Raw genomic sequence first — 24,501 nt, forward strand, 5'->3', positions numbered from 1 at the left:
GGCAATATGGATGCAAACCTTTTAAGCTATGAGTATGGTAAACTCAACGCTATATTTATAGACACTGGCAAGATGGTAGAGAATTAGCTACGGAGAGCTGTAAAAAACCCAAAACAGTAGTCTATGACAATAGTTGCTCTGGGAGTTGTTAGATAAATCTGAACTATTAAAAAATGTGAAGGGTTAGTACCAGAATGCTTTAAAGCATAAATTCCTGAAACTAAAGTATCGTGTCAATTTTTACAACAATGATCTGCAAAGTATTTTATTTTAGGGTTTGTTTGTGTCTTCTTGTTGCCTGACCATTGCTTTTTGATTTATACGTGTGTCTCTACTTAACTATGTAAATAAGGGCACTTAGCGCAGTAAATAGTACTCTGCTTTATAAGCAGCTCTTAAAGATACTTTCAACATCCTTCATCACGTGCTTCACTAGGCTATCTTTGAGTTTTTCATATGCTTAAATAGAAGTTACTTGGTGTCAGTCAGAAGCATAAACCTCTTTGAAAAGCAGTTATAGTTAGATGAATTTTCAAGACTAAGTGACCTAATCTTCCCTTTTTTTTTAAAATATTATATGGATAACTTTTAGAGTTGAAAATACCCCAGTAGACTGGTTAGAAAATGCTTCTATTTGTAAAACAAAAATTTTTCATAAAATATGAATAATAAGAAGCTACTCGTGCACAAACTTCAAATAGGAAGTAGTTATTTTGTTCACCAGTACAGAAAAAGTAGCATCTGAAATTATTTTCCACTGATCCTGAAATCAATAAGAATAACAACAACAACAACTAACAATGTGGAGTGAATGGCAAATGTATTTTGAATTGTTGCTGTTACAGATGTTAAGATAGTCTTCTGTGGGTAATGTAAGTTGCATCAGTGCAAGTAAGTTGCATCTATACAGAAGTTATCCGGGGGTTTGTGGATGCTCTCTTTCCCTTTCTAACCCATGTGTTGGTACATAAAATCGTTTTTTATACCTTTTCTAATAGGTTTGTAATCTTGCATTAACTGGTTAGAATTTAATGCAGTGACTTTAATGCAGCAGTATATCGGCTGCAATTGTTATACATGGTGTTGAATACTTTTAGATCAGCAATTAACCTTTTAGTCTTCTGCCACACAGGTGAGTATCTAGCATCAAAGCATCTTCTTCAGAGTTCGGTACAGTCTTGAACTTGAGCACAAGAAAAGCATTATGGCCTTTTAGAAGGAGTGTTGCACTATATTCATAATGTTGATTCAGCTTTTTGAGCTTTAGACATGCATTTTGAATTGCAGGAAGCTGAGGAAGAGGGAAAGGCCACTGATGATTTATGGAGTGCTCTGCTGCAGGTTGTAGATTGCCTGAAGGTGCAGCTAGGTCTTGGGGTGATCTAGTGATGACAGTGCCTGTAGCCCCTGTTCTATTGCTCCCTCTTGTGGCTGGGGACTCGGGATACTTGCTAGCCCATTGACTCTCACAGCTCATGACACAGCCCCAGCATGGAGGCCGTGCTCGAACAGCTTCAGAGCTGTTGGCACCTTGAGTGAGTTCAGCCACAACTTGTTGTGGATGATCTGTGGTTAATGAAAAGGGGGTTTGATTCCTCCCCAGAGAAAAATGATAGTACAAACATAAGGGTCTTTTTGTGGAGCAATAAATAGACTGTTTATTGAAGCTTTGAGAGGAGAGACTTTGGGAGAAAGAGCAAGACATCTAAAATGACGGAAAATAATTGGAGTAACTTCATAGAATCATTGTATCTGGCTTTGAAAGTAAATCCCCGAAGATTGTCTTGGGATTTATATTGCAACAGGAAATCATTAGCATATGCCAACATGATACTTCATTGACATCTTCGAAGTACACCCTTCCTGAAATGTTTTCCATTTTAAAGCAAGATTATGAGTTTCAGCTATACCAAAATCATATAATTCTCATTTTATGTTCCTTTCTGTAAGACCCAATTTTAACTACTTACAAAAACCTTGTATGAATTACTTCTGAGATCTAAGTGTTCCTTGAAGTAGAACTTAAAGAAGATGTGGGTGAGATCAACAGACGAGACTTACTTCATAAGACTTACATTTTGCTGTCATGTCAAAGCACAGTTTGTAAAGAAAAGATACCTTTTATTGGACAAAATGAGATAGCTGGATTTACTAAACTATATATACCCAGGTATCTTGCCACTTAATTTACTTTAATAAAATAACAAAACTTACTTTTCTTAAAGCGTTAGAACTAAACACTGTGTTTTATACAGCATGACTCTTGCGTAGTCTTATATGGGAATTTTTCTTTAGGAGCTCCTTGCACTGATGCAGATTTTTGAATATGAAAGTCAAGATATGTATTAAGCTTTTGTATTTTCTTTTGGTATAGGCGATATGTGTGGGCTCAGAAAGTATGCAGATAATGTATCCTGCAATCTTCGACCAGCTGTTGGCCTTTGTAGAGTTTTCCTGCAAGCCTCCGCAGTATGGACAGCTAGAAACAAAGCATATTGCAAATGCAAAATATAATCAGGTAATCAATTAGAAAACTTGCTTGTTTCACTTGGCTGGTGAACCCAATTCAGCTTCAGATATAGGTGGTTTAGCAAGATGCATTTATTCCATCTGTAAAAACTTTGCTGTGCATGTTGTATAATAAGTTAATTTATTAAGTTTTTTTTTACGTGCTTTTGTTATCTTCATTTGCTCCCTTTGCATTCTACTTTGCTTTTATACTTTGTGTTCCTCCATGTAGGAAAGGTCTTGCCTGGACACCAGACATAGTGACTATGTCTGAATTTGTCCAGTGAATTAGTCTAAAATAACATGTCCTACGTGTGGTATTAAATTTAATAGAAGACAGTAATTTTGAATGGAGAAAATTCCCTCAAGCTGCAAATTTTTGAATTGCACATGCTGTAGAGAAATGGGACGTGTCCAGTAACTCTTTTTATCTGTGTACTCTGCTGTTCAGCAAGCATGAGCATCTGATTCAGTGTAATCGAAGAGGTAACTATTATGTATGTATTAATTTTTCTTATTCTATTTGTCCTGCAACACAATGGAATCACACTAGATACAGCTATTTGCACCGGTGAGTTAAATTTCCTTAAAGATTGTCCTAATGTAGTTGTCTTGCCTAGACTGCAACATTTCTCCTACTTAAATGTACTTCACTTCAACGTAGAGTACAGTACATTTTCATAGTCAGACTACATTGTATTTGCAGTTTTGTTGCTTGGACCATATTCTTAGCAAACCTTGCATGCATTAAACTGAGAGTTCAATGCAAAACATACATTTTCTGTTCCTTAATTATTATGTTTTCACACATTAATAGTTCAGTAAGTTACTAATTTCTTTTCCTAGGCGGAATGGGTAGCATTGAATTACGTACCATTTGCTGAGAGATCACTGGAAGTCATTGTGGACTTATACCAAAAAACAGCTTGCCATAAAGCTGTGGTAACGGAGAAAGTTCTTCAAAACATTATTAAGGTAAAAGTTTGTCCTGCATATGCTCTCCACTTAATGAGCTTATATTGAAAATCATGAGTTCTATTTTGAGCTAGTGTTGATAAACACTTTCTGGGAAGCTTAAAGTTTTAGTAAACAAGTTGATATTTTATGAAGATGAGCGGCAGGTAGTAATTTCTTTTGAAGCTGCAAGGCTATTGATTAGGCTACATGTATTATTCTTTGGCTGGATTATGCCAGCATCAGTATTTCAATGTTAAGATAAAAATCAACAATAGTGTTGGGCCACAAAATATTAATCTTTGAAAGTATTATGCACCTGAATCTGATAAGCAGGCCTCTTAGTAAATATGGCATTGAAGGCCAAAGACCAATTTCTGTAGACTGGCATACATACTTTGGGGATGTGTGCTCTAGCCATTACTTTTAATTTGCTTTTAATGACTTTGTGTGTCATTGATGTAGCTATGAAATGTTACAGGTGCACAAATGTGCCTTTAATGTGAAATTGCCAAACTCCCAACTTTTTTGACCTTGTTTCCATTTTAGCAAATAAGTTTGGTAAATAATAGAAGTAGTGGTAAATGTCTGGAGAAAAAAAACATATGTGACCTAGGTTTGTTTGTAATGACTTGGCTGACATCAGGTTGTTCCTGTACAGAAATTTAGAAACCTGAATGTGTTTAAAATAGTTATGTGGTATTATTTGGAATCTGTTATGAATTAAATATTTTTATTTCAAAGTTAATGCAGTTATTTTCACCTTCTGTTTTAATGGGATAGGTGAAACTGATATAAACACTTTTCTTTAACATTCACAGTTGATTATGATGTGATCTATTGCAGTAGGTGAAAATGTTTTCAAAATTATTTTTCATGTCCCTAAAGCCCATGTTGATATTGGAATTAGATTTGACCCCTATGAACAATAGCAGAAGAAGAAAGTATTCTGTTTACCTCTAGGGTTAGATCCTAGCTCTCATGATTTTTGGCAGTAGGGAGTTAATTACAACTGACTCACGCTTGAGAGCAAGAGTGAGTCTTTCCTCTTTTCACCCTTTGCTTTCCTCAAATCAGAAACTTCACTAAAAGCATTGGGGGCCTATGCAAACATACCCAAGTTTAGTCACTATGTATTTGAAATGTAAATTAAGTAGGTAGTTTTCCAAGATAGCTTGGTATCAGGTTCTAGTTAATTTGACTAACAATACTGATAGGAATACATCTAGTGTAAATAGTACATATGCTTAATGTTTTAAAACTCATTAATGACTTCCTTTTATGGATACTGAAGCTGTCTTTCTATCTAAAAGACTTAAAGTTTGCTGTGTTTTCATCTGCTATACATTTGAGTTGTATTGCAGCCTTTTTCTCAGAATTTCACTAACTCTTTTTACTTTTAATCTTCATGTGGTTTAACAGTCAGCAGTGACCAGGTATCTTGCAGTGGTTATGTATACAGTTCAACTTTTGCATATTAGGAAAAGTTTAATTTTATGAGGCTTTTTTTTTTTACTGTGGAAGCACTTGGGATAGCTTTCTAGGAACAGGACTAAACTCTTCAGAATACACTGATCATAATGAACTGCCTGCAATCTGTTAGATGTTAGGAAAGTCCATTTGTCAGGCTTAGCAGAAGTGGTGGATGGTAATAGAGAAAAAGAAAATTAATATGTAATTCACAGTGTAGTTGGTAACAGATCAACTCTGACTTCTAACCTTGTACTTGGCAACAGACCTGTGTTTTAGCCAGCTGGTATATGGTAAATCATCTTTATAATTATTTTTTTAAAAGAACATCTCATATACCAGCAGGGATGTGTACTATCATCTCTGACAGTGTCTGCCAAGATCTTCTGCAGAAACCTGTGGTATTCTTAGATTTGTCTGAGCAACTATAAATTTTGTTTTAACTCTCATTTTGCAGACACTAAGAATACCTCTTAGTCTGAAATATTCTTGTCCTTCTGAAAGCACATGGAAGCTAGCTGTTTCCTCTCTTCTCAAAGTTCTTTCTATCGGACTACCTGTTGCAAGGCAGCATGCATCTTCTGGAAAATTTGACAGTATGTGGCCAGAGCTAGCGAATACTTTTGAAGACTTTTTATTCACCAAAAGGTAAACACAATTTCCCCCCCCCCCCTTTTTTTTTATTTTTTATTTAATACTGAAAAATATTTGTAAGTAAATTGTTCAGTAAATATGTCAGTAGAGTTCAGTAAAAATAGCTTTATTTTTAGAGATATTTGATATCTGAAAATTATTTTAATGAATGAAGGAAAAAAGGTAACCAGACTGTCTACTTCAAAAAAGTATACTTTTCTAAAAAGTAGTAGAAAAATCTTCATTCAAAATGTGAAATGTCAGAGCAAGAAGGAGCTCAATGGACCTCTGAATACAAGGCATAACCTTTCTGATTAGGCCAAGGAATTTGTATGGACTCTCAAGGACATTTACTGTAGATTTTATGAAGAGTTACTGATGTGTGCTCAATTTGTTCCTTTTTTTCACTTTGAACAGAATTGCAACAATAACTTTTTTTAGTTAAGGTGAACACCATTAACTATATGTATTTCTCTTGAGTTCCATCTTGAAATATTCCACTTAAAATGAATTTTGGAAAGTTATTTCTTATGTTGCAGTTCACTGAGAAGCCCATAGTTATCTTGCATTTGTTTCTACCCAAGATAAATTGACTGCACCTTCATAATTAACCACGCTTTATTTATAATACTTTGTGAAAAGTGTAGCTAAATAGTCAGATTTATAACTAGGCAGACAGGCAGGTGTATAAGTACATGCATAATGTCTCAAGAATGGAACACTGTAGATGTGGGCAGGTTGAGAAAGTCCAGAAATGAAAAATAATAACAATAAGAGACTTAGACAATCTGATCTATTAGTTTGTTCAACCAAAAGAATATATCATTAGGAAGACATGGTAGGTGTTCAGAATATGGTAAAAGATTGCTCCAGAGAAGAATTTTTATTGTCCCTTGAGAATGCGTAAAAATGGATTTCAGTACAGCAAGATTATCTAGGCTAGACATTAAGGAAACCTTTTACTGTAAGGAAGGTAAGGTATTGTAGAAGGTTGCTTAGGAGTGGTATGGAATTGCCATCTTCTGTGAACATCTGTGGGTAAGCATCTTTTAGGAGTAGTTTAATTATATCTAATAGTGTCTTTCATTAAAGGACAATGTGGAATATGAAAAATTTAATTCCCTGATTTTCTGTGTGTATGCTGATTTCAGTAATAGTCTTTCTTTTTAATGGAAAACAGTAGGGTTCTTCTGTACCTAACACTAATATGCTGTGTGTTTGTGTGTGTATAGTTTTCAAACACACAAAAATCAGCAACCAAACACAGCTGTATTTACTAATGATGAATAAGTAGCAGCTTGCCCAAAACAGACAAAAAATAAATACCAATGAAACTTAATTTTAAAGACACATCTGTTAATGAAAATGTTTTTAATAATGAATGGGTTTGGAATTTCATCAGTAGGGTTACATGACAATTGAATGAAAAACCTTTCTCTTGTTTTTGCATTTACTTCAAAGAAATATTATTAGATAGGAGGACCTTAAAATAGAAAAGCTCATCAAGACTACATAAAAGACACTTTAAGTTTTTGTTTTGATGCTTCACTGTTTCTTTTATTGAAAATAATCTTTGCCGTATCTTGTCTGGGTTTGTTTTCAGCTGTGCTTAGTAGTCCTGCTGCCATTCTGAAAGAGGCAGTCCAGATCAGTTAACAACCCATAATCAATATCATTGTTGGGTTTACAAAATTAAAATGAAGGTTTTTCAGCTGATAGTAGAAGAATGTATGTTCACTTAGAAGTTACTTTGGGAATACATAGTACTATTTGCTGTAAATTAATTATTCCTAAATATCTGCAAAACAAATGAAACATATCCATTTTGCATGTTTTTAGCTGACCCAGGCTGGCACTGCTACAGTTTTTGGGTATTAACGATTCATAAATCCAAGGAAGATTATCACAGATCTTCAATGTAATTCAAGATAATCCACTGTCATCTGCATGACCTTTCTGGCCAAATATGTTGTCTGTTTTTCTTAATTTACAGTGACTGATTTATACTTTTCTTGAAAATTGTCCAGCCATAGAAATTCCATCTTAACATGTTGCTTACTAGAAACAATCACTGTTGGCGTTAATTCTAATAGGTTTTGCCAGCTGTCATACATGGGTGAATATTCTCTGGAGGTAAAGGAAAAATAGTACTTCTGTGAATATTTATGATGCCCTAAAACTTGTCTGTGTTCGCTTAAGTCTGGTTTTGCCTCTTCAGAGACAAGAGTGTATTCTGTATGTATAAAATGTGGTTTGGAGATCAGCATTTTCATCGGAATTAAAGATGTTTTCGGAAAATTTATACGAAACTTTTCTGTTCTCTCACTTAGAAGCTTTAAGGTTCAAAAGAATTTAAAATATTAAAAATAGGTTGGTGGTTTATAGAACCATATGGCCACAGCAGGATGAATTGGCCTGTTAATTAGTGGCTGTTATCATTACTCTTTCCCAGCTTGTTAGGAGTAGATGATTTTTGCTTCTATGTTATGGCTATTGAACATCTGGTTTGGGGTTGGGTTTTTCTTTGCCCCCCCCCCCCGCAATGTCCACCTTTTTCTAAATAGCAGTGTGTCTTACCAAGTGCATGGTTCTCCTGCTTACAGTTAGAGCCCTATCCCTTGGTAGCTTTACGATAGATAGCGTTTCTGTTCTGTCAGCCTGAGCCTTGCGGTCCTAGAAGTTGTTAAAGCTAAGAAGGGAGTACATCTGCCTCATGTCAGTAGTCAGGACAATTAGTAATAGCAGTCATTTCTCCTTTTCTTCATCCTCTTCCTCCTCCTCCCCCTCACAATGCTCCTGAAGCGTGCCTCTCTCGCTGTGATGCAAGGAGGGCTCTAGAGATAGCTGTGGAAGTTCCCCACGTTGAGGTAATTCTCTTCTGATTTCCTTTGGTTAAGTCCTTTGCACTTCTGTGCAAGATGCTGTGAAACTAGCCTTGGCAAATAGGGCAACCTGTCCCTTTTGTGTTAAAATTTTCTAAATTGTGGCTTTTCATGGATTGCAATTGCAGTATAGGCGGTCTCTTACATTTGTAGTTGTTCTGTTTCTAAGTAAATTGAATTCAGAATTTTCAAATTTACTGTGTTCTTTTGATTATTTTTTTCTTTGTTATAGTTCTGATAGAAAATACATGTTAATCATAGTGGTGTCTTATTCCAGAGTAATTTAGGAGAACCTATTCACTGTTTTGAAAGTAACAGCTAAAATTTATCACTGAGTTGAGGTGCATGTCAACCTTCATATTATAGGAGAAGGCAATGGGAATGTCCTTCCTTTCCAACTGTCCATGTTGGTCCTTTATTTTAGGCCAGCTAGGGGATAGAAGAACTGGTTTTCAATGTGTTCACTGATTTATTTATATTAACAATGAGTTGTGGTTTTTTAAAACTTTTGGTAATACATGGATTTTTGTCCGCATTGCCAAAATCAATTAACCAAGCCACAGATGAGAAGATGAGAGCACCCTGTGCTCTTAGATTAGTGACTTGTAAACTTGACTTGGGTTTAGTGACCCTGCTTGACCATAACTGTGGCTTACTGTGACTGCAAGCCAGTCACCCCTGGTGGCTTTCCAACCTGCAAATAGGCCAGGCAGGACAGGGGGTTTATTAAGTCAGGTGCAGAAGTGTACAAATCTGGCTACACTGCTGAAGACCAGCATGGAGTGAAAATGTTCTGGAGCGCAAAGAATTTGGAAGATGCAATTCAGAGACACCCCAAGAGGCTATTGGTGAGACACAGTAACAGCATTACTGCATTATCTGGATTTTTACCATTATCCAACATGTCATCCCTTGTGGCAGGAATACAGTTGGATGTATTCAGTTAGACCTGAATACAGTTAGAACTGAAAATTGACTTTCTTATGCTGGCATTCTGTAATTTTTTTTTTAAGCTCTCTGCTTCAAGCAAACTGAAATGTTTTGTCACAAAGACACTTACTTTTCTTCCTTACTCCTGTATACGTTTTCATAATCCACACTTTCCACTATTTAATGTTTTACATGTTCCATGCTATCATCTGTCCAGGCTTCATGCAAGCTAGGTAAATATCTTCCTTTTGTACCTGCTCTTCAAACCTTTATTCTTCAAAGCTGACTGCTTAGAAGAATTTAGAACCACTGCTGGGATGGTTCTAAATATGAAACATCTGCATCTCTGTAAAACTTGCTAATGTCTTTCTGCAGTCAGTCCTCCTAGCAACACTGCATAACAGATTTGGCTAGTTTTTCCCTTTAGCTTTGTTCATTAAAATAGCCCAGTGCATACTGTCTCATTTTTGTATGTACATTCTCCAAGTCTCTACCTGGCTGAGGATAGAGTAGAAAGATAAAACTCTTTCTATTTCACTGATGTTCTAAATTTTTAATCAACATTTTAAACTTTTTTATAGTCTAACTTACAGTTCTTCTAATCATTGTGGTCCTAGAAATCGCACGGGTAGATAGCCTAATATTGCTTCCACCAGTGAAACTGAGTTGGCGTTGGTTAGGCAAGAGGTCACTGTGGTTAGAACCCTTAAATTAAAGCTCTGTGAATCTTTGTGTTTAAAATAGTGAACCTCCTCTGCATGGTCTTGCCTCTGTCTTTTAGACAGAAACAGGATTTCAAGCCAGCTATGGGGCTGAATGAGAGGAGATGCTCATTGATGTTTAAAAAGTACAAAGCACAGCAGAAATGGTCTCTGCAGCTTTGTACATCAAGAAATTTCAAATATAGCCAAAAGAGCCCAGGTAAATGAAAAAGGAAAGTGTTACTGTCATAGAGAATTAACAATTTCCAACCAATAGGTTTCAGCTTTTTTTTTCTTTTTTTTTTTTTTTTTTTTTTTTGTTAAAGCAAGTTACAGCTCAGGAGGCTCAATAATCTTGATTTTTATTATGAATCAAAATGACATTTAAAAATTAATACATTTCATGTAACTTAGTTTACACAAAGCTGTCTTCTAGTAAGAGGCTGCTCTGTTTATTATTTCATATCATTCTTCTTTCCCAGAGGCTTTCATGGAAGCATGTCAAGATGTTATATAAAATAAAATTCAACAAATGTGTGTGTATATATAATTTACTAGAGCAGAAGTTTGTGCTCACATGAGGGAATTAAATCAATACTCTCCAAAAAGATGCTTCAGAGCACCGTGCTGCTGTGCACAGCAGGATTCTGGGTAGCTGTTAGCTCTTTGTTATGAGGCTCTAAAGCCCTCCCTAGACAGCGGGCAGCGGCTGGGAGCTCTGTACCTAGGACAGCCTGCACATAGCAACAGTCTGCATCGCACTGCCGCTTACCTTCCCCGGCTTTTGACCCTTCTGGTACAGTTTGGCTGTACTGCATCAGACCAGCAAAGCTTTTGGCCGCTAGATAGATGTTTCATACAGACACCTTACAAAAATCTATTTACTTGGGAGTAATGTGCTACATGAACAAGTATGTAGCATATATGGCAGATCAGATATGGATGACTGGACAGAAAGGTCTTAACACCTCTTTAAAGTAAACCTCAGCTCAGAAAGTCAGTCAGTCGTAAATTAGGAAGTGTTAGAATGAAAGCTTCCCATGTATTTCAACATGACCTGCATTTGTATGCATGATAATAGTTTACATTACTATTTAAATGTTTGGCATAGTTAACTTCTTTATGTGCTACCAAAGGTACGGATTGAAGAGCTACTTAATATTTTATTTTTTGTTATATTATATATAGAATATATAATAATAATAAATATATTATTCTTTGTTTTCAATATATAACTCCAAATTTCCTGACTGCTTACCACACAAACCAAGAATAAATATGGTATTTCGTATTTTCTTCTTTGGGTTTTTGCTAGTCATACACGTAACATTTGAGTGTTTCATGGACAGGGGTGAAGTTATCTATATAAAATCCCTTTGAGGAAGGGAGATATATTTATTTTTCAAGCACGAACATTGGTACATACTGTCATAATTGTCAAAACTGAAAATTAGCTGTAGGTGTGTAAACTGAACTTTGGGTGTCTCATGCTAAGCACCCAGAAGATGGGGGGGGAAAAAAGCCTATCTTGGAAAAAAGCCTGTCTTATTTGGCTTGGTCAACATCATACAGGAGCACTGGGGAAAAACCCCCAACTGTTAGCTAAACTAACCAGATCTGAATGAGATTTAGAAGCCTCTAAAGTTCTTGAGCCTTTCATTAAAATTGTCAGTGGGTTGGAGAAGACAGGCCCAGATGAGTACCCTTATGAGACAAGGCTGGCATAGGTCCACAATCGTATATTTGGCAGCTGCCTTGCCAGTGAGCACGTGCTTAGCTCTGAACCACCTACCACATGTCTGTTGTTTCCTCGGGGGGAGGGACATGGGTTGGAGGAAAAGCTGGGGGCTGGGGAGGGAGTTTGGGAATAAGCCAGAGGATGCCAGTCTGCTTGTCACTACAATGCTGCACTGATTCCTCTGCTTACAGAACAGCTTGGTTCCTTGTTCAGTCCAGAGCTCTGTTTTCCTTGCATCTGCCTATTCCGCCATAAATTAGGCGGGGAATGTTGTGGCAGATTGAATCTATCATTTTCCTTCCTTCTCAGCAGTGACCATTCTGTGTACTTAATCAGATGGTTTCTCTGGAGTAAAAAAAAAAAAAAAAAGCATCGTCTAATTTAAGATGCATCATACACAACAGCAGCAAGTTGAAGTACCACAGGCAATCTTAATTCCAATATTTCTAACTATTCCTTTCAAGTGGTCAAATTTCCAAACTGTTCCTCAGCTGGAAGATGTTATATAGTTATTTTAAAAAGACAAAAAGTAAAACTATGGGAAAAGGAGAGAATGCAATATATGAAATTATACGGACCTTTTATAGAGCCTTGTCTCTGATTTTTGTTGTTAATGCTACTAGTTATTCCATTAGCTCTAGTAACATGTTACCTTTAGTGCAAATCAGACACTATGGAGAAACTGAACCTGCAATCCAGTGAGTTTTGCAACTGTCTTTAAATTTCAGAGAGACATAGGCATGAGGATTCTGACTTCTGCTCTGTGTCAGAAAAATGAGAACAGCATAATTTAAGTCAGAACAGACTATATCTAGGCCTGTCTGCTGTGTCTGCTGGATTAGTGGGCTAGCTGAGGAAAAGCGCAAGGTGACCACATAGTGATATTTTCATGATATGCTCCTTCAGCTTCCCGATTTACGTACCTCAGAAAGTTCTTGTTCCAAAGGTTGTCATTGGCTCATAATTGATTTTTCTTCTAATAATTTTGCTAACTGTATGTTTAATCTGTGTAGATTTTAGCAGGCAATCCTATGATTATGGGATTATAAGCAAGGTACTTCAGAGTTTAACTATTGTGTGAAGTACCTTCTTTGATTCTGTGCCCCCCCCTTCAAAGAGCAGTAGAAGCAGATCTGTAGAGCGAAACAGTTCACAATAAGGAGCCATCGCCCGCAGAATGCTCACTTCGGGTGTTTTATTTTCAGAGTAGCTCTAGTCTGGCTTCTTGTCACACAAGCATCTATGAGAGCTTGGAGTAGGTTTTTTGGTTTAGTTTCATCGAAAATAAATCCAGTTCTATGCACTCCAAGACCAGACATGAACCAAGGTTTATAAATGGGTATGTCTAAAAGTTTAACTTGAAAAGCCCATGTCTGATCCAAACTAAAACAACTGACATTGGCATATCAGCTGAAGTAGTTGATTGCTGTCTAAGTAGGAGGCCTTTACTCTTTCTGTCCTGCTGAGGAACTTGGCCCAATAACTTAGCAGAAGCATAATCCAGCAAAGGAAAGAAATTTTAATTTACTGAAAGAGTAGTCCAGTAAGTACAAGGAAGGACTTAATAAATGAGATAAAACTCCACCAGAGAAAACTGCATGGCATAAAACATCCAATCAAATGGTACAAGATTTCCAAATTTACAAGCAGGTAAGGTAGGATCTTATAAAGTTTTGAGTAAATTGGGTAATCTTCATGGTTGAATCACTTTGGACATTTCATCTGTAAATACATTTTTGTATACAATGGAAGAACTGCAGAAAGTTCTGAGTATCTTCAGAATTACTGTTTGTAAAATGGGTTTGTCTCTTCATAAAATTAATTAAGAATGAGAGCAAATATATCATTCCAGTTATCAAGGAAAAAGACAAAGTAATGTCCCATTAATGAAAAATGTGTTTCACTTAAGAAAATGTAAAATTAAAATTAAGTTTTTTATAGATGTACTGCTGAAAATCAATATACATCTTATCTTGCATCGTGAGAGAAAAAGTAAAATGTAATAAACTGTGATCCCCTGATGATACCTTCACAGACTCATCTGAATAGATACTGTAACTTTTGCACATGTAAGATGAGAGATTACTTTGAGATGCATATTAAAAGTGGTGTTGGTGATACAACTGATGGACCTGATTAAGGACTTGCAACTCTTCAATTTTAGTGTTTTACTACTTTTTTCCTTTAAATCACTTTTATCATCATTATTTGTAAGATTTTATTCTAAAATGTTAATTATTACCATATAGTAGTACCAACTTGATGCATGTAATAACTTTAAATGTAATGCATTTTTCCATATTTATCTCCTTATATGTGTTGTGAATTTCAAAGTATAACGTAGTATGTTCATTTTTAGTACACCTCCTGATAATCTCTCAATTCAAGAATTTCAGAAGAATGAGAGTATTGATGTTGAGGTAAGGAGACTAAAACAGATATACTGTCAAACAAAACAAGATAGTGACATTCACAGATTGCATTTGGTCCTGAAATAATTTGTTGAAAGGTTACCCATTCATTATTTTTTCTGTGGTACTGTTTTCCTTTTTGAAAGCAAGACAGGAAATTCAGAGGCTCAGTATTCGGCTGCTTTGGCGTTATGCAAAAAGTAGGAAGCGGCATGCCAAAAACTGCTTCTTGTCCACTCAAGTTCAAAACAGTGTGAAGTGGCTAAACTAGAATCTGTTTCTGCCTCTAACCCATTACCTGATTCTTCCTTATTATGTTATTGCCAAGCAATTACACAGGTAATTGTAAACTACAGAGGAAGCTGACAATTAAACCTAAAGTGAGTTCTTTCTGTGTTGAGGGGGAGCATTCAGTCAGCAATGACATTGTTGCTCTCTAGATGTGTTCTCAATACTGAAAAGCTTGTGCATAAATGAAGAAATGATGTCTTTTTGTGCAGTACAGAGACTGCTATAATTGTAAAAGCGATCATGTTTGGTTGGATAAGGCCAAAGAAAATTCAGAGATGATGATACTTGGAATGAAGAGGGACTGGTCCCCTTTCACTCCAGGACAAAGAGATGTGGCAGGCTGGGGATGAGGGGTACAAAGGAGAAGAGTTACAGAGAAGACGTAGCAGTACCTGTGGGTTTGATTGCCTGTCATCTCTAGAGTGGCAGCTGGGACACAAAGATGTCTGAATGAAAAGCGGGAGCGGTTCTGTCTGCAGTGAGCAGAACTTGGAGATCTAATGCGCTGACTTATGGAGATCTAAACCCACTTTGTTCCTGAATGGGAGCATCAAGACCAAGGGCAGAAAGCATTTCACTTAGTGTGCATTGCCTTAAGCTTGTTTAGATAATTAACTCACTTGTTCTGCTTTTCAGATGTCACATTGTAAGCATGTGCTATATATGTTAATGTCATAGTGACGATATTGAATCGGGTGGAGGGAGAGAGAGATTCCTAATCTTGGATCTTCTCTTTTCAAAACCATAAATTCAATTTGAAGAACATACTTCAAATGTCAGTAGAAATTTGAGTGATAACTGCTTCAGAAGCTTTGACAAAAGTGTGGTGGGGAGTTTATTATTTTGGGTTTAATGTTACATGCAAGACCACAATTCTGGACATATCTGCAAATTTTAAAAGCTAGCACTGGAAGATTTTGTGAAGTTTCATTAGGCATGTCTCTTGTTTAATGTTTCTGTCTTCTTCATACTAGAATTACAACTTTAATATTCAGAAAACCAATATAAATACATTTAATTTATTTTAGGTGGTGCAGCTTATCAGCACAGAGATACTGCCATATGCTAATTTTATTCCTAAGGAATTTGTTGGTCAAATAATGACTATGCTCAATAAAGGCTCAATACATTCTCAGTCATCCTCCTTTACAGGTATGGTACCTGAATGACAAAAGATACGGTGTTTAAATCTACTGGAAAGTTTTAAAATGTTGAAAGTACTTATTCTGATAAAAACTTGAAGTTCCATGGCATGTATTCAGTATAGACTGTTTGATATCTGGCTTGTTTTTATGAACTCTATTTTATTTCATGGAACTTGCTGAGCATTCCTTGCAATTTTTAAAAAATTATTTCCTTACTTCTTGGTCAGTATCATATATAATATTGTACTTACGTTACTTCATACTTTCTACATAGTCTGTTTTGCATTGTGCCAGCTGAAATAGTTTTAACAATATTTTCAGGCAATTGTAAGACAGACATAATATCCTGTTCTTAAAAATTAAATTACCTTAACGTAACTATATGGTGTACCTAACCAGATACCTTCTTTGCCTTTAAGAAAAAACATTTATAGTTTTTTAGGAAAGATGAAAAAATGGACATAAGCCATTACAGAGAAAAATATTTGGATTGTACAGTACCAAATATTAGTACTTATGATGCAGAACTGGGGTTGCTGGGGCTTTTAAATTGATTTTGTATACTTTATTATTAAAGCAATGTCAAGGAGGTGACGTGTAACTGAATGTGTTGCGTATTTTATCTTTTATTTTTGGAACTATAGTGATTGTTGCACAGTCACCTTTTCTTAGAATGTATTCTTAATATTTGTTCTTATCACTGTTAATATTTTTTAATACTAGAGGAGCAATAACCTTTTTGCAAATTATAATAAACTGATTGAAATGCAACATTTACTGTATTGGCATGCACCCTACACAATTAAATATGACATTTTACTTTGACAGAAGCCGAAATAGATATTCGAATGAGAGAGGAGTTTTCTAAGGTGTGTTTTGAAACATTGCTCCAGTTTTCATTCAGTAATAAAGTCACAACTCCTCAGGAAGGCTACATCTCTAGAATGGCACTTTCTGTGCTCTTGAAAAGGTCACAGGATGTATTGCATCGCTACATAGAAGATGAGAGATTGAGTGGCAAATGTCCTCTTCCACGGTAGGTACATTGTCTTTAGGAAATGAAAGGTATTACTAGTACTTTGAGGAGAAGGTTGCATTCACAATATCATTCAATGATTAAAAAAATAGTGTGTGGAGGGGGGTGAAATTTAAAGCCAGGGAAGTGTTTGTGGGGAGGACATTTCAAAGAAAATGTTGATACTAATTTTTTTGTTGAAAAAGCTTTAAATAATAATGGTTGTATTCAGTCCTGTTACATAGACAATAGGAATATGACTTAGTAACTATCATTTTCCGTTACTGAAACAAGGTTTCTGATATCTATAACATAATATTTCTGAAATCTGGTTTCCTTTTATTCCCAGTAGAGCTATGTATAGTTTCTAAATTGAGAGGTGGAGTCACCTCAAAAATAAGATAAAATATCCAAACAGCAACATTGTGAATCATTACTCAAGTAATTGTTCTTGAAACAGAAAAATGGACCAAAGTACTAGGAAATTCTTTAAAATGGGAACTTATTTAAATTTCACTTAACTTTTGAAGGTTTTGATCACGAATGATGAAATTGATTATTTTTGTGTTACACTTAATCACATACATGAATATTTTCAGGTTGATATGTGTATGCTGTTCCTGTTTCCAGTATCAAATTTAAAGCTATCTTAGCTGAGACAACGATGATGGTGGGAAAGTTAAGGACAAATGATAACCTTAATCTCTAAATATCCTTTTTTTGGTAGGCTTCATTGCAGCTGTTTCCATTACATGGTTTATTCATGTTGTGTAAGCTTCACAGAAAACTTAACATTCTTGAGACAAAAATGAGTAGTTGACTGTGCATTTTTCCCTTTGTAGGCAACAAGTAACAGAAATCATCTTTGTTTTAAAAGCTGTCAGTACTCTCATAGATTCACTTAAAAAAACTCAACCTGAAAATGGTAAGTTATTGTTAAACAACATGGTTCTAAACAAGATAAGCTTATGTCTGCCACAAAGACACATTTATTCTTTCCTGCAGTAATTTTCACACAAATTTGAAATAAAAGTGTGATCTCCAAGATGTAGTATTTTGTAATTCTGTGTATATGTAGGTGGCAGGTAGACCAAAAAAAAAACCCCACAGTTTTTCCAGTATACCTAAAAGTATAAGATCCCAAGATACGTTTAATAAAATAGAAAACTTCAATTTATGGTGTCTTTTATTAGATAGACCTTGATGTCTTCTAAAAACAAACAATAGAAAACCTTCCATAAAATGTTAATAGAGTTCTGAAATATATGTAGTCTTGCTAGATCTTTTTTTCTTCTCATGATACCTTTATAGGTTGCTGTGGATCACGTTCACATAGGTTCACTCTGCAATTAAAGGGGCGTACAAGTTAAACGCATGGGTAGGCTGTTAGTGCAGTCTTGCTTTCCCTCTCTTCCTGCTCTAGTACCTCCTGTCCCCTGCATTGAGAAAGATGTCTTAGCTCATTGATGCCCAAGTAAATGGTTGACAGATGTATATGAAGGGCTGAATTAAATGAAGACCATAACTTCACATATAATCATGTGTCCTGTTCCTCCTGTAAGCTGCACCTACTGTATGCGTAAAGAGTTCCCACCAGAAAACTTAGTCAGGAGTCTTAGTTAAACCAGCTGTATTGGACTCTGAAACTCTGACTGAATTGCATATACAACACTTACTTCCCTCTACCTCCCTGCTTTTGATATTATGAGGAACAGAAGAGAACTTTTCAATCCTGAAACAAACAAAGAAACCAGCCTTTCCAGAAAAACATAGGCAGGTGGTTTCCTGAAAGAGGCAGTGCCTCACTTGCAGCATCACTGAGCAGCCAGATTTATAATGCGGTTTCCAAGGCTGATGGCAAAAGGCTGAGGGCAGAACTCTGCCAGGTCACATAAAGCCTTTTGGCGAACCCTGAAGGCAACTGCAGTGCTACTTTGGTGGGCCTTTCTGTTAGAGGGGTAGAGTAGCCAACTCAGCTGGACTGTTCCCCACATCCCTCTTCTGCAATGAGGGAAATTCTTCACCTGGTCCATACGTGGCAGTGATTGCCAAACCTCCTGCATGCTTCCTTATGAAGAGAGCCACTGGACAAAGTAGAGAATCACTTTACTCCCACTTCTTCTAGCTTTTAATGATTTTATTTCTTTAAGAAAATTATTAATGTCTGAAATCAGCTGTTCTCTTTTGAAAACAGAGCTAAAACAGAGATAAGCAAGAAAGTGATGTAATAAATAAGATTGATGCTGCAGTGTTTAATTTCACTTGTTGGACTGGCAAGCTTTACCATGGATATTTTTCTGTCTTGGTCCAGTGTTTCTCCCTTTGCTTTCTATAGCTCTTATAATCTGGAATGATTTGAAATTAATAGAAGGCCTCATTGCTGACAAGTTTCCAAAAGTGAAATGTGTGTCCAATTCAATTTTCCATCAATAGCTTAGAAAAGTAGGCAGAAAATGTATGTGGACTGCGGATTTAATAAAAGTATTATCTTCAGTTTGTCAGTTCTTCATCCAGAAAACACAGTGAATGACTCATATGTAGAAACACAGGTGTGTGGCGCCATTTTATGGATATCCCATCTGGCTTCCAGCTGCTGCTGCTGCAAAAAAAGAGTATGGGTCTCCTGCTAAAATCCTACATCATATCTGAGAGCCCTGTACAGATGTCGTAGTGTCTGTATAGCACTAGGTACCTATGTTTAGGCACCCAAATGTGCCCTTATTTTTACAGGTATTGAAAAAATCCATTGTAAGAATTTGGACAGTAGTAAGTGATTCAGTCTGTTCTTTTCTTCGTTGCAGTTGATGCTAACACATGGGCACAAGTTATTGCCCTGTACCCAACTTTAGTAGAATGTATCACCTGCTCATCCTCGGAAGTGTGCTCTGCTTTGAAAGAGGCACTGGTTCCCTTTAAGGACTTCATGCACCCACCAGCATCCAAGGTACAGAATGGAGAGTCTTGACCCCATAAAACTTTTTTTTTATTCTTGAAGGAGAAAAAGTATCCAAAAATGTTTGTTCCTGGGTGAAGTTTCTCTGAGGAAATCTCTTGTGACTAGTACTTTGGCAACCAGTGCTGACTGCCTTTTAACTGTACTAACAAGAGCTCAGTAATTCATGAACACAGGCTATATCTCAAAGGTTCCAGAGTGAGTAGCAGTGCAAACCTTTAATAAATTTAACTGAATAGTTGGAATCATTTATAATCTAATGTACTTGCTACAGTATCTTGAAGTGGTGATTGAAAAGTGGGCTTATGTACAGCTTGTTGTGTATGTGTTAATGATGTAATTAAAAATATTTCAATTCAGTCAGATTTATTAGGCTGGTGTTTTGCACCCTTTTTTTGAAGTACAAATTGTACTAAAATTTTATGCAAGATGGTACTGTAACATTCCATATATCTGTAACCAGCCTTTGTAAACAAAGGGAACTGATATACTTGTGTGTATAATAAATGGTACAGTTCTGTATAAAATAGTTGCATTTATTATTTAAATTCTTTTTAAAATATTGATAATGTTAAATGCTTGAAAATGTATTTATTATGAATAAGTTGTATGCTTGCCTTTTTACTTACAGTTTGCCTTCTAAATTGCCAGATATGCTCATTCATATCTGATCATGTTATTAGTTTTTGCTTAATTGAATGTATCTTCTCTGTGGCCATTGGACATCTAACAAAGGGTCATATGACAAAAGATTGCAGCAAGCAGTCAAGAGTCTGCTGATCTCAAACTTCAAAGTAGTTGACCTGAAGTAAGTTTGAATATGCAGAAATCCACTGTAGCACTTCAGCACTACCATACCTCACTTCATAATATATTTGTTTCAAGATGTTTGTTCTACTCTATCCATGTTTGTAGTTGCAGCCTTGCTTTAAAAAAAATACATATTTGAGGGTTGTTAGCCTTTTTTGACCTTCTTGGCAGGTATCACAGTCTTTGAATCATGACCCAAGAAAGGTGATTTCAAATATCTGAAATACCTGGCTGTAATATTTTGTTCAATAATTTTAAGTGCTTTGTTTTGTAATGTCTTTTCAACCCAAACAAATTGTTCTGCTCTTTTAATTATAAACTGTGTCTGATATAAAATCATGGGAAGTGTATTTTTGAAGATAGCTACTCATTTAGAAGTGCAGTAAAAGTTGTCATTAAGTAAATGTGAATGTTTCACATAATACACAATCGAAGCAAAACACTTTTGATAGTATTGTTTTTAAAGTTTGTGACTTAGCACTTAAACTCTTATTTAATTAATTATTATTTCAATAATGTTTCACCTGTATTCACATATTTTTAATCTCTGATGTGAAAGCACAAAGGCCAAATGTAAAAAAAAAAAAAAAAAAAAAAAAAGGAAAAAAAAAAAAAAGAGACAGGTGCCTTTCTATTGATTTCAGAGCTTACCTTTAGGTTTTTGTTCCTTGAAGTCTTTTGTAGATATTAAAAGAGATTATCATGCATAAGAAATGGTATTATATCTGTTTGCTTTACACTTTCCTGGCTAAAGAGAGATTGATCGGTATATATGAATAGATGTAAAGGTTGTAGGAGCTTCAAGCTGAAGGTGTGATGAAGGGTTAGAAATACTCTGTGTGAATAATGTTATGCCAGCACGGCTTTGAACAGCTTGCTGTGACCAAAGTTGCATGGAACTTAATTGTCAAGCGTGGACAGTTTTTAGAGAACACATAGTTTACATTAAGGAAACAAATGCTTCTCATTAATAGAATTTATGTCAAAATAGCTCCTTAGGAGGAGCAGTTCCAGTATACTGCAGAACTGGGTCCCACATAGAGATAACAATATTATCCGTACTCTGAAAGTGAAAACCTGGCAACTGCACTCCTAATTAGTGGAAGATAAGTCAAGCTCTATGAGGTCATTGAAGAAACAAAGGGTAGGACAGGAAAGATGGGCATTAATTTGGTTTAGAATGTATTATCTTAACCAGAATTTCTGGAAAGAGGTGTGCAGACCAAACTGAAGGTGAGTTTGTTTCCAATTAGATTCTAATTGTTTTTTTGGTGATAACACAGATACATTCTGTTCAATGAAGGAATTCTTCAGCTTTATCTGTTTTTCAAAAGGAGGTGTATAAGTCTTTCCTAACTCCAGAACTTAGAAAATTTACCACCTATGGACATTCATCATCAAAAGGTTTTGAAATAAAATACCAATGAGCTAACTTGCCTTCCTTTCCTCTTAATTACAAAATTAATAATATCTGTGCTATTTGAGGCATGTTTTGGACATGCAAGCTGAGGCTGACCATAATCAAACCACTTTCTTGTATTTAGTGTAAATAGTTTGAGAACTAAAACCAAAGCTTCTTAGTTTAGAAGTTTTTCATTGATTAGTTTTGTCTGTGAGTAAGAATTATTGCCTTTACTGTGCCTTCTTGTCCAGTGCTCCATTATTTCTTCCAACTTGGAAGTATCAGTTTCTTTTTTCTATTTGTACTTTTTGCTAAATTTTCTTAGGGCTTCTTTGATGCAAACAGCATTTCTTAATATTTAAATTTCACATTCTTACATGTTCTAACAAGGTAAGTCTTGTTCCTGAAGAAATTTAACTTGATGTTACCTATTGTGTAGACGCACATCCAAGTTGTTTTCAAGTCTGTAGGGTTGCTTAGTCATGAGAAGTAAAACGTGGACATTTTCAGGATTGTGTCTGTACTGTGCCACTGAAATCAGGTAGAAAAGGGGTACAGATGACTGTATAGAAATATGTCAGCTGGAAGTTAGAAGAGGAGCATTAATTGCTTATTGAATGTAACCACAATCTTCACCTTTTTTCTTCTTCTCCCCAACTTTAAAAAAGACATGGATTGGGAATCCAAAGAGAAAATATGAGTGTCTTACAGATTATTAGAAGGTTCATATCAAGATTTTTGATGACTTGGGAAAACTTATGTGTCTCAATGCCATGACCATTGCCTTAATGTATACAAGGATTTAAGACTACATAGTAACTCTGATTAAGAAAAAGAAACAGATGCTTCAAGCAGACAACTTCTTATAAAAAGTCTTATTCCTAGAAGTAACTTACAGTGGTTATTTGCTTATCATCAGTGATCCTTATTTAACTGGACATCTGTTTTGTTCCCTTTTACATGTGCCTGCTTTCCCACCTGTTTTATTGGTGAACTGTGGAACATTACTGGACATTAAGCCACATGAAATACATGGTCACTTGTAGTTATTTAAAGAGCAAGTAGGAGTACATCTGTGCAACTTAAGCAGTTTATCATCATATTCTGCAGATAGGGTTGGCTTTTTTTCACCCAGATTGAGTTGTTTCTTCATGCCAAACGGCAAATTTTCTTATAGCTGGCCTTTTGAACCCTTCAGGCAAGATGTTTTTAGTGAGGTTAATGCCTTTATTTTCCTCAGCACATGGCAAACATGAGTACTAGTCATCAATGTATTCTACAGAAATTCATTTAGAAGTTCAGGATACTACTGTTCTTGGGGGAAAAAAAAGCTTGTTTTCTCCTCATCTTTTTCTGTATGGCGCAGTTCTGTGTCTTTCACTAGTTGTTCACCTCAAATATGCAGCTTGCCACTCATTTCCTATGTGGGCAGGCATCTTCTACAACCTTCAACTTGAATCTTCCTGAATAAGGTGAGGCTCCTTACGTGAAAGAAGGAATTGCTGGGCACAGTTGCATTGCGAGTGGTGCACATTCCGACTGTAGGTACTGCCACGTGCCTCTAAGGTTGTTTAGAGTGGAGTGTGTCAGAAAGATACAAGTAAGGCAGCCTAGGGCGCAGGTTTTGTTTAAACTGGGATCTAAACTAGTGCACAGACATGGCCTACATCTGTACATGTACATCACTTAATTTCCATCAGCAAAATATTAATTGATAGAATATTTGTATTCCCTGAGAAAAGCAAATTTTTAAAAAAGTAGTTAGTTGAACTTCTGCATAGGTGAAAAGACTTTCCTCCTGAAACATTAGCTGATAATAACTTCCAGTAACTTTTTGTGCTTTAAAAATGTAAATTTTAAGGTATTGTGCAGTGTCTACAGAAGCAGTGAGTTAGCTTAATTCACATTTCATTGTATTCAGTGGAGGTTCTACTGTTTGACTTCACAAGGGGAAAAAAAATAAATGATCAGTGCTGTCTCAAAAGACCATGGTCTACCATGTCTAATTCTTTGGAATTTCCTCAGTTGTATAGCCTCAGACTAGTATCTTAGAATATCTTGCTAATTCTTGGAAGTTAATTTCAGGTTACATGATGACAATGCTAGGATATTCCAGCTGTGTCCTTACATATAGCAGTGAGTTCTGCTGTTATCCTCTTTTCTTTTCCTGTTTGGTTCGGTTTTGTTTTTTACTTCATGATAATGCATGGGGAAAAAAGGGAATGATTTTATATTGGAGTTGAGACAAAAGCATTCTTCTATAGTACCTTTATATGCCGCTGTACTCACAACATTCTTCTTCCAGTGTTTTTGAAGTTTCACTTGTTCTGACAAAAGAATATAGATCTACATATATAGTTCACTTTATCTGCCCTAGGACTCATAAATTTAGTTGAGACCTTGCTTATTGTAACAAAATGTGAACTAGCAACTCTAGTCGGGGTTCTTCTGTTTTCTTCTTCACCCGAAAGAAATTGTAACATGCAATGTAGAATACTGTTTAGCCTTGTTCTTAATGTTGTTTATAAGGGAAGATCTACAGAAATTCTAGTTTGCTTTTCTTGAAAATACTATTTTGGAAATTTGCTATGTGTGAAATAAACTATATAGGAATAAATCAAGTAAAAGTATTAACAGTGTTTACAGTTTATAATCATC

General features: G+C 35.7%; 1 protein-coding gene across 11 annotated transcripts in view; it reads left to right on the forward strand.

The window, feature by feature from the left end:
• The window catches only part of MON2 (MON2 homolog, regulator of endosome-to-Golgi trafficking), a 121,973-nt gene that overhangs the window by 58,599 nt on the left and 38,873 nt on the right, over positions 1–24,501 (forward strand). For 6 of the 11 annotated variants that reach the window (XR_007507645.1, XM_049813843.1, XM_049813846.1 and 3 more), the window contains exons 27-35: positions 2,375–2,518; positions 3,062–3,079; positions 3,355–3,483; positions 5,390–5,580; positions 14,176–14,236; positions 15,547–15,670; positions 16,492–16,699; positions 17,521–17,603; positions 19,480–19,622. Coding sequence is in view for 9 of the 11 variants with exons in the window: in XM_049813843.1 (XP_049669800.1) it covers positions 2,375–2,518; positions 3,062–3,079; positions 3,355–3,483; positions 5,390–5,580; positions 14,176–14,236; positions 15,547–15,670; positions 16,492–16,699; positions 17,521–17,603; positions 19,480–19,622 (1,101 nt within the window). In the remaining 2 variants the exon portion in view is untranslated. Of the gene's footprint in view, positions 1–2,374; positions 2,519–3,061; positions 3,080–3,354; positions 3,484–5,389; positions 5,581–8,367; positions 11,255–14,175; positions 14,237–15,546; positions 15,671–16,491; positions 16,700–17,520; positions 17,604–19,479; positions 20,778–24,501 lie in introns of those variants that run through there. The other 5 variants (XM_049813848.1, XM_049813844.1, XM_049813851.1 and 2 more) reach the window with 5 other exon arrangements.

This window comes from Accipiter gentilis, chromosome 11, assembly GCF_929443795.1.
Source record: "Accipiter gentilis chromosome 11, bAccGen1.1, whole genome shotgun sequence".
Lineage (NCBI taxonomy): Eukaryota > Metazoa > Chordata > Aves > Accipitriformes > Accipitridae > Astur > Astur gentilis.